This window comes from Ailuropoda melanoleuca, chromosome 16 (assembly GCF_002007445.2).
Source record: "Ailuropoda melanoleuca isolate Jingjing chromosome 16, ASM200744v2, whole genome shotgun sequence".
Lineage (NCBI taxonomy): Eukaryota > Metazoa > Chordata > Mammalia > Carnivora > Ursidae > Ailuropoda > Ailuropoda melanoleuca.
In genome coordinates this window covers 38,561,168-38,576,730 of record NC_048233.1, presented here as the reverse complement: position 1 = coordinate 38,576,730, position 15,563 = coordinate 38,561,168, and the positions used below count along the sequence as shown (strand labels likewise).

The 15,563-nt window shown below is 46.0% G+C and overlaps 1 protein-coding gene across 1 annotated transcript; it reads left to right on the top strand.

Moving 5' to 3' along the window:
• The first annotated feature begins 1,158 nt into the window (after positions 1–1,158).
• On the top strand, positions 1,159–14,337 carry ZNF641 (zinc finger protein 641). The gene is made up of 6 exons (XM_011216690.3): positions 1,159–1,271; positions 4,240–4,448; positions 4,978–5,069; positions 6,207–6,336; positions 6,956–7,069; positions 7,902–14,337. The coding sequence occupies exons 2-6, from the start codon at positions 4,265–4,267 to the stop codon at positions 8,654–8,656; spliced, it is 1,275 nt and encodes a 424-aa protein (XP_011214992.1). The 5' UTR covers positions 1,159–1,271; positions 4,240–4,264; the 3' UTR covers positions 8,657–14,337.
• The last annotated feature ends 1,226 nt before the right edge of the window (positions 14,338–15,563 follow it).

The following is a 15,563-nucleotide window of genomic DNA, read 5'->3' as shown; positions in this document are numbered from 1 at the left end:
CCACTCTCCTCTGCCTCAAGACTTCTGTGAGGCATTCTCTGACTTCCCTCCCATACATATTTATTTCTTTGTTTCTAGCACAGAGTATATTCCTCCATTTTAGCATCTCTTACATTTGATTGCAAATATTTGTTGACTTGTGTTTCCAAAGACTGAGTCCTTGAATCCACAGACAATTCCTTTGGGATCTCTGATTGCCAGCATTTAGTTATAGTGCCTGGCACATAGCAAAAAATAAATATATATTAAAGCAATGATTGTCACCTATAACCTTAAATGAGTCACTTATTTTTTAAGTCTATAAAATTTTTAGAATTGTTGTGATAATGAAATAATGTGATTTGTAGATTATAAACAGATTCTAATGGTATCATGGTTTATTCTGTTGTAGTCCCTTCTCATCTTTTTCGGTCAAATTCATCTTAATGCTTCATCCGAGGTAGCTCTGTCAATAGAAAAATAATGCAAGCCACATACATAATTTAATAATTTCAGTAACCATATTTAAAAAGTCAAAAGTAGGTGAAATTAGTTTTAATAACGTATTTAACCCTATACATGCCAAATACTGCTTATTAGGTATTTGTCATTTTGTTAACTCAGTCTTCTAGACCTGGTGTGTGTATTGCAACACATCTCTGTTTGGACTAGCCACACAGCGAGCATTCAGCAGCCACGTGTGGCTAGCGGCTCCCGCGAACTGGACAATGTGGCCACGAGGCCTACTTCAGATAGCAGTCTCGGTGGGGTCAACCTGACTATCCCTCAAGCGGAACGAGTGACTCCTCAATGCTCTCTCCAGCCCCCTATCCCTGCTATCTGGAAACCTAGAAGTCAGTCAAGCTCTTTGAGGAATTCCAGACTGTTGCCTGCGAATTCGTTCTCACAGAGCTTGTCTGGCATATAAAGAGCGGTTATTAAATGTCGGGGTAATTAATGATCCCGTGTGCAAAGAGCCCCGTGGGAGGTCGAGCGGCCGGGACCGAAAATGGTCAGTCAGGGAGCGGGCGCGGGCGGGCGGCCACCGTAGGCGGGATTCGGACGCCTGGGCCCGCGGCGTCTTTGGGCGAGCGGGCACCGAGATCCGGGGCTCGGCCAGCAGCGGGGGACGCGGGGGGCGTGGGGGCCGCGCCGCCCCCGCCCCCTCCCCCACGCTGCCGCCGNGCCCGTCGCTGGCTCCGCGGCCGCCGGCTCCGACGAAGCCGAGGGCGGAGGGGAGGGGCAGGCGGCGCCCAGGAGGGAGGCACGGGCCGCAGGCCAAGCCGACCGGGGTGAGTGGGGCCGGACCGTAGGGAGTCGCGGCTGGAGGGAGGGACGCCAGGCTTCCCGGGGCGGCGAGTGGGGGCCCAGTCACCCACGGGGCGGGGAGGAGGATCGACGCGGCCTCCGGGTCGCCGCCTTAACCGGGGGGTCGGCCCCACTGACATTCTGTGCCCGCCCCTCGCCCTGGCTTCCCGGTCCCCGGCGTCGCTGTCAGGCCGCGCGGGTTCCCGCCGCTGTCACTCGCGCACAGGTTACCCCGTGGCTCCTTTCTCTTGACTTGCTCTTGCCCCCGTTCACGGGAAACCTGTTTTCTGACCTCACTTCCCCTGCCCCAGCTCTGCCTCTCTCGGGTTCCCTGAAATCTGACCCTCTCCAGGGGCACTGTGACAAGAAGAAGGGGAGAAGCAACCTTACTCCGGAGCAGACGCCCGTCCCGCCCATGCCCCACCCGGGGCAGAGGGCACGGTTCTCTGACAGAGCTCGACTCGTCCCTGTGCCCTTGGGCTGCTCCTTTCGCTACACCCTTCTTTCCCTGTCCAACAGCTCCCGCTGCAAAAACTTCCTTCAGCAGGTGCCCAGACCCTCGGATATGTGAGGGAAAGTGGGAAATGGAAGCCCTAGAACCCAGACTCCAGTAGGCCTGGGAAGATCCTGGAGCCAGGAGAAACCTGGTTAGGGCTGACACCCTTAACTGCCCAGGTGCTGGCTCTGAGAGAGTGAACATCTTAGGAAATGCAGTATGAGGATAAGGACCCACCCCCTTGTTGCTGAGATTTTTGCCAGCACTTCCACAGGTTTTCTGTCAGTGGTCTGGAGAGGCTCACGGCTAGCCCAGGAGGCTCTGCAGAAAGAGGCTTCCCATCAAGGGACTGTGCTGCTGGGAGATGGAGAAATGAGTTTGAGACAGGTGTCCAGGTATTAGCTATAGGTAAACCCTGAGGGAGGATGTTCAAAGGGAGCTTGAGAAACAAAGAAGACCTCCAGTGAAGAGAGGGCATTAGTGCCTTATATGTTAAAAATAAGGCAAATACAGGGGCTGGAATTCAGAAGAGAGAGCTAAAATGGAAGTTTCCCTTTATTGCTTTATTGGGAATTTTCCTTTCTCATGAGAAGTCTCTGAAAAGGAAACCTCCTAAGCTGGGAATCAGTCCAGGATGCTCCCATGAGGCCCTGAGACTTTTTTGGACTTCTGAGATGAAAGGGTAATTTGTTCCCTTCCTGTGCATTGGGCTTAGGGTTGCCACCTACCTCTTTTGTCAAAGACAAATAGGCAAGAAAATAAACAACTTGACATCTGTCATTACCTGTCCTGGGTTTCTGGGTTCTTGCAAATGTTGTTGAAGGATAGGAGTGAGCCAGGATAGTTAACCAAGGTTCTGACCTGTTTTTGGAAGGCTTTCACTGGCTCTGAATGCTTGAGTACTGAATAATAATCACACACACACACACACACACACACACACACACACACACACACAAATGTTGCCAAGCAGAAAGGACTCTGTGCAGTCTCATAGACTGTTTCTCTGCCAGAAGTCAGGGAAGCCCTGTCACAACACATGAGACCTGTTCTGACTCCTAAGATGTCCAGAGAAAAGAAAAGCCCACAACCTGGTCCTGTGCACTACAGGATTATCGTTAAGACTGTTTTTATCTCGGGGTGCCTGGATGGCTCAGTTGATTAAGCATCTGCCTTGGGCTCAAATCATGATCCCAGGGTTCTGGGATGGAGCCCCTGCTCAGCTTCTCCCTTTCCCTCTGCTTGCTTGTGCACTGGCACGCTCTCTCTCTTTCTCTCTCCCTCTCTCTCTCTAAAACAAATAAATAAAATCTGTAAAAAAATTTTTTTAAAAAGGATATCTTTATCTAACCTAAATCTCTTCTCTTGCAATCAAGAGAATAGATCTATACAGAGCTATAAACCATTTCTCTTTTTTTTGTAGCATCATTCATCAGCTTTTTTCCCTAGACAGGAGAAAACTATGTCTGTTGTTTTTAACTTTTCCCTAATGGCCGTATTTCCCATCCCTTTCTCCACTTTTGTTTCTTCTGATGAAACATATTCTCTTTTCTTCAAACCCTTCTTTAAAACTGAATATATTTTTCTAATGAGATCTGACAGGTTCTTTTCCTATATCTCAGGTTCTTTCTTATGTCTCAACTCACAGGATTATTAATTCACACACTGAGATCATGTTAGCATCAACTATTTCCCCTGTATCCACTCTGGTTCAAACCCTTTCTGTTCTTTTTTACTTTTCTTGATGAGACATCAACTCCTCACTGACCAACAATTTCTCGTGTCTGTTAGGGTTGCTTTGGAGTTGTATACCTGGCTTCTGAGTTATTGGTCTTTCTACCACATTTATTACAAGTTCTCATTTTCTGCATCAGAGTGACAGGTTATGTCTCTTTTTTGGGCTTAAGTGAGGTGTCATTTGGTTCAGTCTTATTAGGGAGGAGTGTGTTCCTTACACACACGCATACACCTTTGGCTCAGTCTTCTACCTATAGTATTCATTTCGTTCTGAACTAATAGATGGGATTTGTGGCAGAAAATCTTATATGTTGAGTGTAAATCAGTGCATATCCCATCCTACATGTGTCCAGATTGCTTACTTTATTGTATTTTCAGTGGTTGAAATTAAATGAAAGCTTTTGAATTTCCAGGATTGCTCTTTTTTTTTTTTTAATGAGTTCTTCCAGCCATCAGGGATGTTCTGTTTCTGCAATGAGGTCCCCAAAATAGCTGTTAGTGACTTTGCTGTTTAGCACCTGCTCATTTCTGAGTTCCTCCAAGAAGCTTGGCCCAGGCTCAATTGATTGGAACACACCAAGCTTTTAAAGTTCATCTGCCATCAAGCTCCTCTTCTCCAGCTTCATCTTTTTATCCCTGGGGCTGTTCTCCATAACTCCCTTAGGAATATCACCCCTTTCCATTTTTAATGGGCACAGCTGATAATGAATTTGTTCCAGGTCACAATTTGGGTTTGCAGCAAAAATGCTTTCAGAACAGACAGCAGTCTTGGGGACAGGATGGGAGTCAATGAATGTCCAGCTGGATGGAGCAGAGCCTCAGGTGGAAAGGGGAAGCCAAGAAGAGGGACCATGGAGAACAGCACCAGGGCCACTGGAACACCTGTGCTGTGACCTTGAAGAGGAGCCACAGTCCCTTCAGGAGAAGGGTGAGAGCTTGGAGGGTGTATGTGTGTTTGAGTACCATAACCAGTACCAGGGTGAGTCCATTCTTTCTGGATTCCTGGGCCCTGGTCACAGGAATATATGGAGTTCCTGGATTCTGTAAACCATAAAACTGGGCTTCTCCCATTTCTTGCATGATCACTCCCTCCACATGCTACAAGTACATGGTTAGTAGTATTGAATGTGGGAGACAAAGGAAGGGATAACAACTCTGATTACTGTTGAGAACACACCCAGTAAGATATACTTTACTAGAAGAAAATTATATTCAAATAATATAAATTCAAACCACAGCTAGTCTAGTAGAGATGGCTGACATATAAGCTCTACTAAAAACCACCTAATACCCTTGCAGAACATTTTGAGTGAAGGTCTCTTCCACTATGTGTATGCATTTGAGTTTTACCAATGGGCATAGATCTGGGAAAATTTGACCCTCTAACCTGGCGCCCAGGCTCTTATTGGGAAAGGGTGGATGGTCCATTTCTAGTGGTTGCTCTCTCTTCTCTCCAGCTCAGTCAGCTCCCTGGGTTCCTGCCATTCCCCAGGAGGGGAGCACTGGAGATTGGGAGATGGCAGCTGCACTTCTTGCGGCAGGATCACAGGTAGGCTGTCTGCTTCCCTTTGCCTCTTCCAGCGTCTCATCACTGCTGCCTTCTGTAGCCTCAGCATCATCCTATTGATTTGTTATCTCACATGTTCACTAATGGTATCTTCATCTTACAATTGAACAGATTTTTTCCCTTTCCCAGGGACTTATAATACTCTTGAAAAAATGAGTGGAGGCATGACAAGAAGGGGAATTCCTAGAGGTTAAGTTGTTTTTAATGGATGGCTGTGCCGTCCCTAGAGAGATTTTAAGAACAATTTATTAATGTCCTTTAAGAAAAAAATCTGGAAAGATTAAGAAAAGAAGACCTGAAGAAGTGTGGAAGGACATAAAAGAGGCAGGACTGGGTGGATAGTGGAGCATTTATAGAAAAGAAAAGATAGAAGGATGTAAAGAGGGGCAGAGTAAGAGAGAGAAAATAGGTTTATATTCAGAGGGCAATGGAAGACCCATGGAAAGATAATAATAGCAGTAGTAGCTACACTCCCAGAGTGTTTACCATGCTTGCAGTTCTCTGAATGCTTTATGTATATTAACCCATTTAACCCTGAGAGAAACCCAATTATGCCCATTTTACAGGCGAGAAAATAGGGTTGGAAGAGATTAAGGCACTTGTGTCAGGACAAACTGCTAATAAGTGGCAGAGCTAGGAGTCATTTGGCTCAAGAATCTGGGATCCTAACCACTATACTATGTGGTCTCAAAAGATAAGGATATAGCATGATGGGCAGAGGGCCAGAAAGAATGTTTTATCTATATGATTTTGTGTTGATAGAAAAGGAAAGGTCAAGTGGTGGAAGGAGAGGCTAGTACCCAGTTTCTACAATGAAAAGAATAAGGCAAGTGAGAAAGACTGGACAGACACCTGTAGCTAAACAGAGGGAGCAATGAGTTCATGGTGCCTCCAACTTCCCATGCTCCCTGGGGGAAACTCCTCAAGAGACATTATCCTCACTCACTCACTGACCATACTTTTGCCCCTCTGCTCATTTATCTTTCACCAAAACTATATGCCTTACCCAGGGGCCTCTGGGAAATTCTTTCTCTAGATGCTCTCATGCCCTCTCCTCTACTAAGATCACATTTTCCTTAAGGAACGATTACTAACAGATGATGCTACATTTTGTTTCAGGGCCTGGTGACCATCAAGGATGTGTCATTGTGCTTCTCTCAGGAGGAGTGGCGGAGCCTGGACCCTTCTCAGACAGACTTTTATGGAGAATATGTCATGCAGGAAAACTGTGGGATCGTGGTCTCTCTAAGTAAGCATGATCTTCCCTAGCCACTTTTAAAAGATTATACTCCGGGAGGATGGAGCCATCCAGAGCTATCGGATAGTGTCTATCTAGGGTTCTTTCCTTGGCTGGAAATCTGTCAAAGCTTTCACCAGAGAAAGCATTAGGGCTAATCCAAAGAGAATGGAAATGAGGTATCGTTTCTTTAAAACAACAGCAAAATAATGCTGAATTGTGGAGATGAGAACTTTAGGCTCTTCTTGGTTGGGAATTGGGAGGTTTTTACAAAGCAGAGAGAAGGACATTTAAGTGATAGAACTGAGTCCTTGGAAAATCAGCAAGCCATCTAGGGTAAGATGGGTGTGGGGGTAGGACAGCTGTGGTAGGGCTAGTTAAATGAAGTTAAGGACAGTTGGGCTGGAAGTATTTGAAATTTGAGTGGAAGGGAACAGACACACTAGAGAAGAGAATATGTTTTTCTAAAAGAAAGAAGAGGGACTTAACAGAAATGGGGATGGGAGAGAGGCCTGTATCTGGCCTTCTTTTATCTTTAGTTCCAAGGAGTAATCTAGAAACAGCTTTTTTTCAGAAATAGAGAATTACAGTTGAACTCACTGACATCTCTGTTTTCCTTTTCCATGGGCAGGATTTCCAATTCCCAAACTGGACATGCTTTCTCAATTAGAAGGAGGGGAAGAACAATGGGTCCCTGACCCCCAGGACTTGGAGGAGAGGGACATCCTGAGGGTCACGTATACAGGTAAGCACCTAGAATAGACTTTCAGCCACTGCTTTCAACCCTCTTGGAGTGTCATGTCCATCTAATCCCTTCTCTGCTCGGTGAGTTACAGAGTCAAAAAGTTTATAGATCTTTTTCTTCAAAGGCAAGACAGTGTAGCAGAAAGGTTTAGAAGGCAGGCTCTGGAACCAAACTTTGTGGATTTGAATCCAGGACCACACTGGGGGACCTTGGAAAAGTAATTAACCCATTTGGGTTCCTCATCGGTAAATTATTGTGAGACTTAAATATGTTAACAGAGTAGAACAGTACCAGGCACATAATAAGCACTCAATAAATGTTTGTTGTTGATGTTATTGTTCAATCTCCCACCCATTGTGGAGATGCTTTCCAGAGTGTCTCTAGTATTGCTGACAGGTGCTCACTTAGCCAGTAAGGATTGCAGCACATTTCTTAACTCTCTCCATCTATGCTTAGGCAGGAAGATGGAAGTAATTGTAATAAATAAATAAATAACAACAATAGCATAGACCATTTACTAAGTGCTCACTATGTGCAGATATTATACTATCTATCTTATAATTATTCCCGTTTTACAGAAGAGGAAATAAAGGCTTACAAAAGTTAAGTGGGAAAGCTGAAATTCAAAATTGGGTAATTTGCCACCTAAGCCTAGGTTTTTAACTTCTACACCTCTTGCACTATCTTGTAGAACATTAAAGTCTATTCTCCCAGCCTTTGTGGGGTGAGGTTTAGGCCCTAACAGGAATAGGACAACCTCACCTGTGACTTGGGTCCCGGAGTACTCTCTTGTGACTCCCCTCTTGGGGTTGGTATTTTCCCTTCTCCACAGGAGATGGAAGTGAGCACGAGGGTGATACCCCTGAACTAGAAGCAGAACCTCCCCGAATGTTATCTAGTGTGTCTGAAGATACTGTTCTCTGGAACCCAGAACAGGATGAGAGCTGGGATTCCATGCCCAGGGCCTCCAGAGGAATGCTCCTGGGCCCACCTTTTCTTCAGGAAGATAGCTTCTCAAACCTTCTTTGTAGCACAGAGATGGATTCCCTGTTAAGACCACACACATGCCCCCAATGTGGGAAACAGTTTGTGTGGGGCTCCCATCTTGCCAGGCACCAGCAAACACACACTGGGGAGCGGCCCTACAGCTGCCTCAAGTGTGAAAAGAGCTTCGGGCGAAGACATCACCTGATCCGGCACCAGAAAACCCACCTACATGACAAGCCCAGCAGGTGCTCAGAGTGTGGCAAGAATTTCCGATGCAACTCCCATCTGGCCAGCCACCAGAGAGTGCATGCGGAAGGCAAATCCTGCAAGGGCCAAGAGGCTGGAGAGGGCCCAGGGGCTAGGAAACGGCAGCGTGCCCCACCAGTGCCAAAGTGCCATGTGTGCACTGAGTGTGGGAAGAGCTTTGGCCGACGGCACCACCTGGTGAGACACTGGCTAACCCATACTGGGGAGAAACCCTTCCAGTGCCCTCGCTGTGAAAAGAGCTTTGGCCGTAAACATCACCTGGACAGGCACCTGCTGACCCACCAGGGACAAAGTCCCCGGAGCAGCTGGGACAGAGGGACATCTGTCTTTTGAAATCTGTTTCTGCTGCAGTTGTGGTCACATCTATCAGCAGCTGGTGCTACCAGGAGTCTCTGCCAGAACTGCCCCTCTCCTGCACCCCAGTGGCCAGAATCATAAGCCCTGGCTCCATCCCTAGAAAGATGAGGTTCTAACATTGGCCAGACATTTCTCACCAGTTCCGTGAGATACCACATAAAATGGAGTTCTTTGGGCAAAACTTTTAGGAAACAGTGCTTACTGCATGGACTGATATTCAGCCCTAGCCCATTCTCAAGGGTACCACTTGAGAATCAGCAGTTTATGGCTGAGGTCCATTCTAAGTGGTTGGAGCCTATGCCATACCAGTTAAATATTTGAGTAACACCTTTGTATACAACTATTATATCCTCTCTGTATATAGAGAGAAAGACCATATTAGCATATTGAAGACTCTGAGAACTTATGCGTACAGAGAATTGTTAAGTCTCTTTTAATGCAGTGTTTCCTAAATGTATTTGACCTCAGTATCCTTTCTATCTCACATCCCACAGAACTGGTGACTCCATGAAACACACTGGTGAACCCTGGGTTAGAGAGTAATGTGGAAACAAGAAAGAGATAATGATCAGGCACCCAGAGTCCCCTTTTTTTATCCAAATGAAAGCTGAGGGGCAGACCTCATTCCTGTGTGGGTCCATCACCCTTACCCCGATCATCCAAATATACATCCACACCTCTTACCCCCACCTACAGAAAAATGGAAACAAAAACCTTTTCACCCTCTTATTTTGACTGCCTTCCTTCTCCTCATACATATATCCAGCTGAGAGATCACGCTACAATGCTAAGAGATGGACTTTTACCCCCCAAGGAACCCAGGCCCACACAGAAGAAAAAACTTTATCCCCTTGAACAGACCTCTCTCCTCTTGACTGTGTCTTTTTGTGTCTATGTGTATCTGTGTGCAGGGTCTTTGAAGAGAGCATGCAAAGTGCAAACTGTACAAGCTAGATTTTCTAGGGACTGTTTTCTGGGGATGAGGGTAGTAGGGATTGTATGGGATTTTTTATTTTGTTTCAAGATAGGAAGTAAACTGAGCGATTAAGGGTGCCCTCATGGAAAGGGTTAAGTGATGGGTTAAGTTGAGAGAGTTCAGGTATAAAGCCTTCCCTGGTATTACCGAGATCAAGACAACTGTGGATATGTATATCTAGGTCTGAATCTCTGGACCACAGATTCTTTTTGCCTGGAAGGAGAGAGAAAGACACATCCTCAGTAAGGTGAGCTGTTTCTTGTTGATTTCAAGTAAGGTGCATATAGAAGCTTTGTGCTGAGTGGGTTTCTTTGTCTTGTTTTAGTGCTGGGAAATTAGGACAGGAATCACAGTGCTTGCAGGTTGTTGTCATCACTCTTATTTGACCTTGATCGCCTCATCAAGGAGACAGTTTTTGTTGAGGATCTCATTCTCCCAGAAACAGAACTTTAGGGAAAATGGCTATGGTTTAGCTTTTCAGCTGATGGGGGGGAGCTGTAGTGCATTGGTTTTTCTTCCCAATTCTGGGAAGGTATCCACACTAAGGCTCTTAACTCCAGGACTTGCATAAGTATTCTAGCATCTGTTGGTTGATGAGTTGCTCATTGTTTTGCTTTATTGATAATGTGTTAATACCAATCTTATAATTTAAAAATTATCTTGTGTGTAAGAGCAGTTTGGGGTTAGGAAGAGAAGGGAGCAAAGCAGATGAAAGTGGGATAATTTCTCTTTAATGCTTAGATTCTGGTTTTTCCTTAATACACTTATTTCTCAACCACAATTGATGTAATTAACCAGAAAGGCAAGAGGAAGTAAGCTGCAACAATCTAGTTTAGTGATTGTCCCCCATTTGCTTAGGAAAAACTGGGTGAATCACAGCTCCTCAGAATTCTAGACCCAAATGGAGCTGAAAATAGGGTCATTTTGTTGACTGGGCTTCTTAGAGTGGATATGACTTGAGCAACGCAGCCCCCACCTCCGTTCCACCACTCAGAGCAGCCTTCCTTCTTTGCCTGGAATGCACTTCTCTTGCTTACGTTCTTACAAATAGAGCAAAATGTCCAGCCCTTTGTAAGGTCCTCAGAGACAGAAGCATTTTAGAATTAGTATTAGGAGATACCCCAGGGTATAAGAGAGTATTGGATTCCAGCGGTAAAACCGGACTATGCCATTTCTTTTACCCTCTCACTATGCCTCATTCATTAATGCAGATCAGCTCTATGTAAGCAATGGTTCAGAACCTGTTTTAAGATCACAGACCCTTCTGAGACTCTGATAAAAACCAGAAACCCACTTTTGAGAAAAACAGACATTAGCAATTTACTCTGTTTTATATACACATTTAGCAGGTTCAGAGCCCATCCATGGAGTCACTAAACTGGGGTCATAGGGAGTTACCCTGACCCAGTACAGTCATTTATATATTTGTGTCAAAAATTACAAGGCAAGGATCACTAAATATTTTAAGGACTAAGATATCAGAGGCAATAGGGTATAAAGACAGAGTCTAGTCTTTAATGACTAGAAGAGTATTACTGACATTCTATTCTATGTGTTTTGTTTTGTTTTTTAAAAAGATGACATGCTGACAAATGGAGCTCCTCACAAACCTTGTTTTAAAGACTGATGGGAGGTGACTCTGTACTATCAGATTACACATCTTAATAACCAAATGTTAACCTCCAGCAGTTGATCTGTTTTAGTAATTGTAAGGATAGCAAGTGAAGCCCCCAAAGTGTGGGTGCAGTCATAGCACACAAATGAAAGGCATGATGGAGTCTAAGAGCTTTCTGCAGAAAGGACATCCCTTTAGGTCATTTCTGGTATACCACTGTCTTCTCTACCTCGGCCCAACACCACTTCCCTTGGACGAAAAATAAAATAAGCAGCAGCCATCAGATGGGTGAATAGATTTGAATGATTTTTCCCACAGGGAATCCGCTTCAAACTCCCATCTTTCTCCTAATTGGCTTTGCCACATGTCCACCCTATCCCCTTTAAATAAAAAAAAAACCTGTCTCTGTGTTTTCTCTGGGCAAATGTAAAATGGGGAAATCCATCTTTAGGAACCTGTCACCTTTTCCTTCTGCGGTGCCTCTACCCGTTCAGGGCCCAAATGTCCTCCCCTTTGCACCCCATCAAAGTATGTCTGCAAAGAATCTCTTACACTGGAGAATATAACTCAAAGTGTTAGCTTTTCCCGGAGTTATTTACATTTTAAGCCTTAACGCTGATGTAGAAGTGGAAGGCAGAAGTTTTCCCTCGTCAAAGTGAGGTTATGCCTTCAGGAAGCTGAAGGGGTGATAATTTGTGACAGAATCCTTTCCTTTCCTGCACTCCTGCACTCAAACCACTGTTTCCTTAGTTCCATCAAGGGCAAGGTGAGCCCTGACTCAGAACCAGAGGTGCCGGAAGACATGTTCTTTCCATCTCTGTTCAGATGAGTGCACTGGGCGGAGATGAGTGGGGCTGGGCAGTAACAGAAAGGTGAAATCTATCCCCTTAGACCCCTTAGAAATCCTGACCCGGCAAAATTTCCTTCTATTCCGTCGAGTGCTATATTAGGTCTTGGGTCTCAAAATGTGGTCTCTGAATCAGCGGCATCAACATCATGTGGGAACTTGTTTTAGAAATGCAAATTCTTAGGCTCCACCCCAGACAAATTGAATCAGAAACTCTGGGAGTGGAGCCCAGCAATCAGTCTTCACTGCCTCCCAGAATATCTGATGTATGCTAAAGTTTGAGAATCATTGGCCAGGAGATTCAAATTCCACTTCAGTCAGTGGTACCTCACCTTCAAATGAGGAGAGAGGGGAATCTTTATACCCTGTTGTCAGATTTATTTTCTGCAATCCCTCAAGGCTAGTTTCTCCTCAGTTCTGGTTTAATTGATTCCTCACCCTTAAATCAGTGAAAGGACTGGGTTAGTCAACAATTTTAGAAACTGTGGTGGGGCCGCTACCATACTGTTGTGACTGACTGGGGCTGTACGGTTCTACAGTGGACACTGAGGATTCATGGGTCCAGAAACCTGAAAGGACAAAAAGGAGCAGACACCTCAAGGAAGGGAAATCCGATATAAAACTGAAAAACCAGCATCCAAGGAAATGCTCCTTTCCTGGTTACCTGGTCCTTCTCCTGGCCTAATAAGTTGGCCTGGAGGCATGCAAGGTGAACATTAAGCTCAGGATAGAGAGTAAGGCCAGCCCTCCCAAGCCCTTAAGGAACCAAGTTTTCCAACCTCACAATTGCGTTGGAGATCAATGAGGTACCATGCAAGGGATTCCAGACCACGATTTGGCCTACCCTGGGGGCAAGGGCAACAGAAGTATCAGAGAGCCCCCAGGACACAAGAAAGAACCAGGCTCATTTCGTAATATGTGACACAAGCGAGATTTGAACCCAGACTCTACCAGGTAGAGTTGTAATCAATTAAGCCATGGCACCTATGTCAAAAATACATTTCCTGCTTTGAAGATGCTGTCCAATTTAGGCTACAGGAAGGGACCTGTCTTGCAGGCCCTGGTCCCATTACCTCTTCTAGCTCCTCCCCTAACCAAACCCACAAGGACAGACTGAACTGACCATCGCAAACCCACCACCCCTGTGGGGCTCTCCCAAGATCAAAAGGTTGGAGTCTGGGGGAGGTGATCAGCCCCTCTACCCAAGATGGAGAAACTTGGCTACAGTTTTCTTCAACTCCAGGCCTCAGGGTCTCTCTCTCTTGCCTTTCCAGTCACTGCCTCCATTTTCCCAATAAATGGAGCTCCTTTTCTACTCTTCGCTCCCACTGCTCTTTTTCTGTTGGTTTGGTTTGTTTTCTTTTGTTGTTGTTGTTGTTGTTTGTTTTGCCAGGGGAATGCCTCACCTTCCCAAGGGTATTTCTTCTTCTACTCCCTGTCCTTCTCTTTCCATCATAGTTAACTGTCTTCAAGCTTCTAGCCAATTCCTTTCCATCAAGAGCCCCCTGTCTCTCTGCCTGTTGTCCAGTTTGTCAGCTTTAAGCCTACAAAGCAGGGTCAATTACTCATACTTCCCACTTTCTTCTCAAATCCTTGGCTTGGCTCTAGCAGCTCAGCTGCCATCTCACCACCCTGCATCTCTTCCTCTCTCTCTCTCTCCCCCTTCCTCACATATCCTAACCTGCCAAGGGTTGTCTACACTGCCAAGTCCAGGCCCTGCACTCCATCCCCTGCAGGCTCTTTTTCCCTTGATGTAGCTTCCAAAGCAGATTTCTACTTTTTGCTACTTTGATTCACTCAGTCCCTTTCCTGCCTTTTGTGATTTCTGAGAATCAGTCTCAATTCTACAAGCCATTTTTGGCCAGCTTACTACGTGCCAGGCACTGGCTGTTCCGGGCCTGGGAGATCAAGTGTGACCACAGTCCCTGTACTCAACATGTTCCTCAGCCGAGCCCTTCCCTGACACCACTTTCCTGCCATGCCTCACAATACTGTCACCATGGCACCCTCATACAGGAAGCTTTGGAGGTGTATGCCCACTTGCTATCCAGCCCAACTGCTCTGTGCCTGCCAGATTTCTAGCTGTTGTCTGACTTGGTTCCCTCTGATGGACTGTGAATTTCCCATGGGTTACCCACTGGGGACCTTTGTCTGTACCTTAGGGTCTCTAATATGTTCCTGTGGTCCCTGTCAGTTGAATAAAGGTCGTATTGGCTGTATCACTGATTTCCTCCCTCAGTCCTCTCCTCTCCTCTTTCCTCCATTCTCAGCCCTTTGGTGATCAAAAAGCTGCAACAGAGTGGGGACACCAGACAGGTCTGGGGGGAGTTACACAGCTATGCGTGAGTCCCTTCACTGCCCCTCTCAAAAAACCTTGAGATGCCACAAGTTAGGCCTCCCCATTTCCCTCTTGGTGTCCTGGCTTCCAGATGTCCCTCCCCAGTTAGCTGGTCTTAACCCAACCTGGAGATCAGGGAAGCGGAGTGCTGAGCAGGACTAGGCCCAGGGTTAGGCAGGTAAGGGCCTTGGGAGCAAATTTAAGGAGGCCCTCCATCTTGGGGTCATTCAAGTGCTAACCCTGCTCTTGGGAGTTCCTTAAAGTGGAAAGCCAAGTCTAGGGACTGAGGTGACGGTGATGACTGTGACTTGACCCCCTAGGCAAATTTACAATAATCATAGATGTGGGGGGAGCCACAGGAGACACACACAGATGGGGTTGGGCAGGAGTTGGGTCCACCAGACATACTCACCTTTGTGGGTAAAGAGGATGGGCATATAGCAGAGGGTATCAGAAGAATAAGGTAAGAGAAAAAAAAATAGCGTGGGTGAAAACATGGGAAGCTGGCATGGAAACTGCCGGCCTCCATTCCACTGACACAGCCTCCCACCTGTGGAGCTTCATGGGGTGTGGGGAAGAGGGGAAGGAAGGAACCCCTCCTTAGGCCTTGAGTGCAACCCAAAGTCTTTGCTCTTCCTCCATGGGCGATGCCTTACTGGAGCTTCAAGTCTACTGTTCAGGGGATGATCCAGCTCTACAGCTTCCTGAGCACCAGCCAGCCTATTCTGGCACCTACCTCGGTGCTTCAGATTTACCTATTTTCTCGTGTTCACTCTTACTTCCCTCAGTCACTTGGAGTAATACTCTTGCCAAGTCTGGTCTTTCTCCTAACCAAAAAGGGGGAGGAGTAACAGCTTTGATTATTCACTGAGGCCCCTGTTCTCTCTTTTTATTTTTATTTTTTTATCAGTTAATTAACATACAGTGTATTATTAGTTTCAGAGGTAGAGGTCAGTTATTCATCAGTTGCATATAACACCCAGTGCTCATTACATCACATACCCTCCCTAATGTCCATCACCCAGTTCCCCCATCCACTCACCCCACTTTCCTCCAGTTATTCTGTTTCCTATGATTAAGAGTCTCTTATGGTTGGTTTCCCTCTCT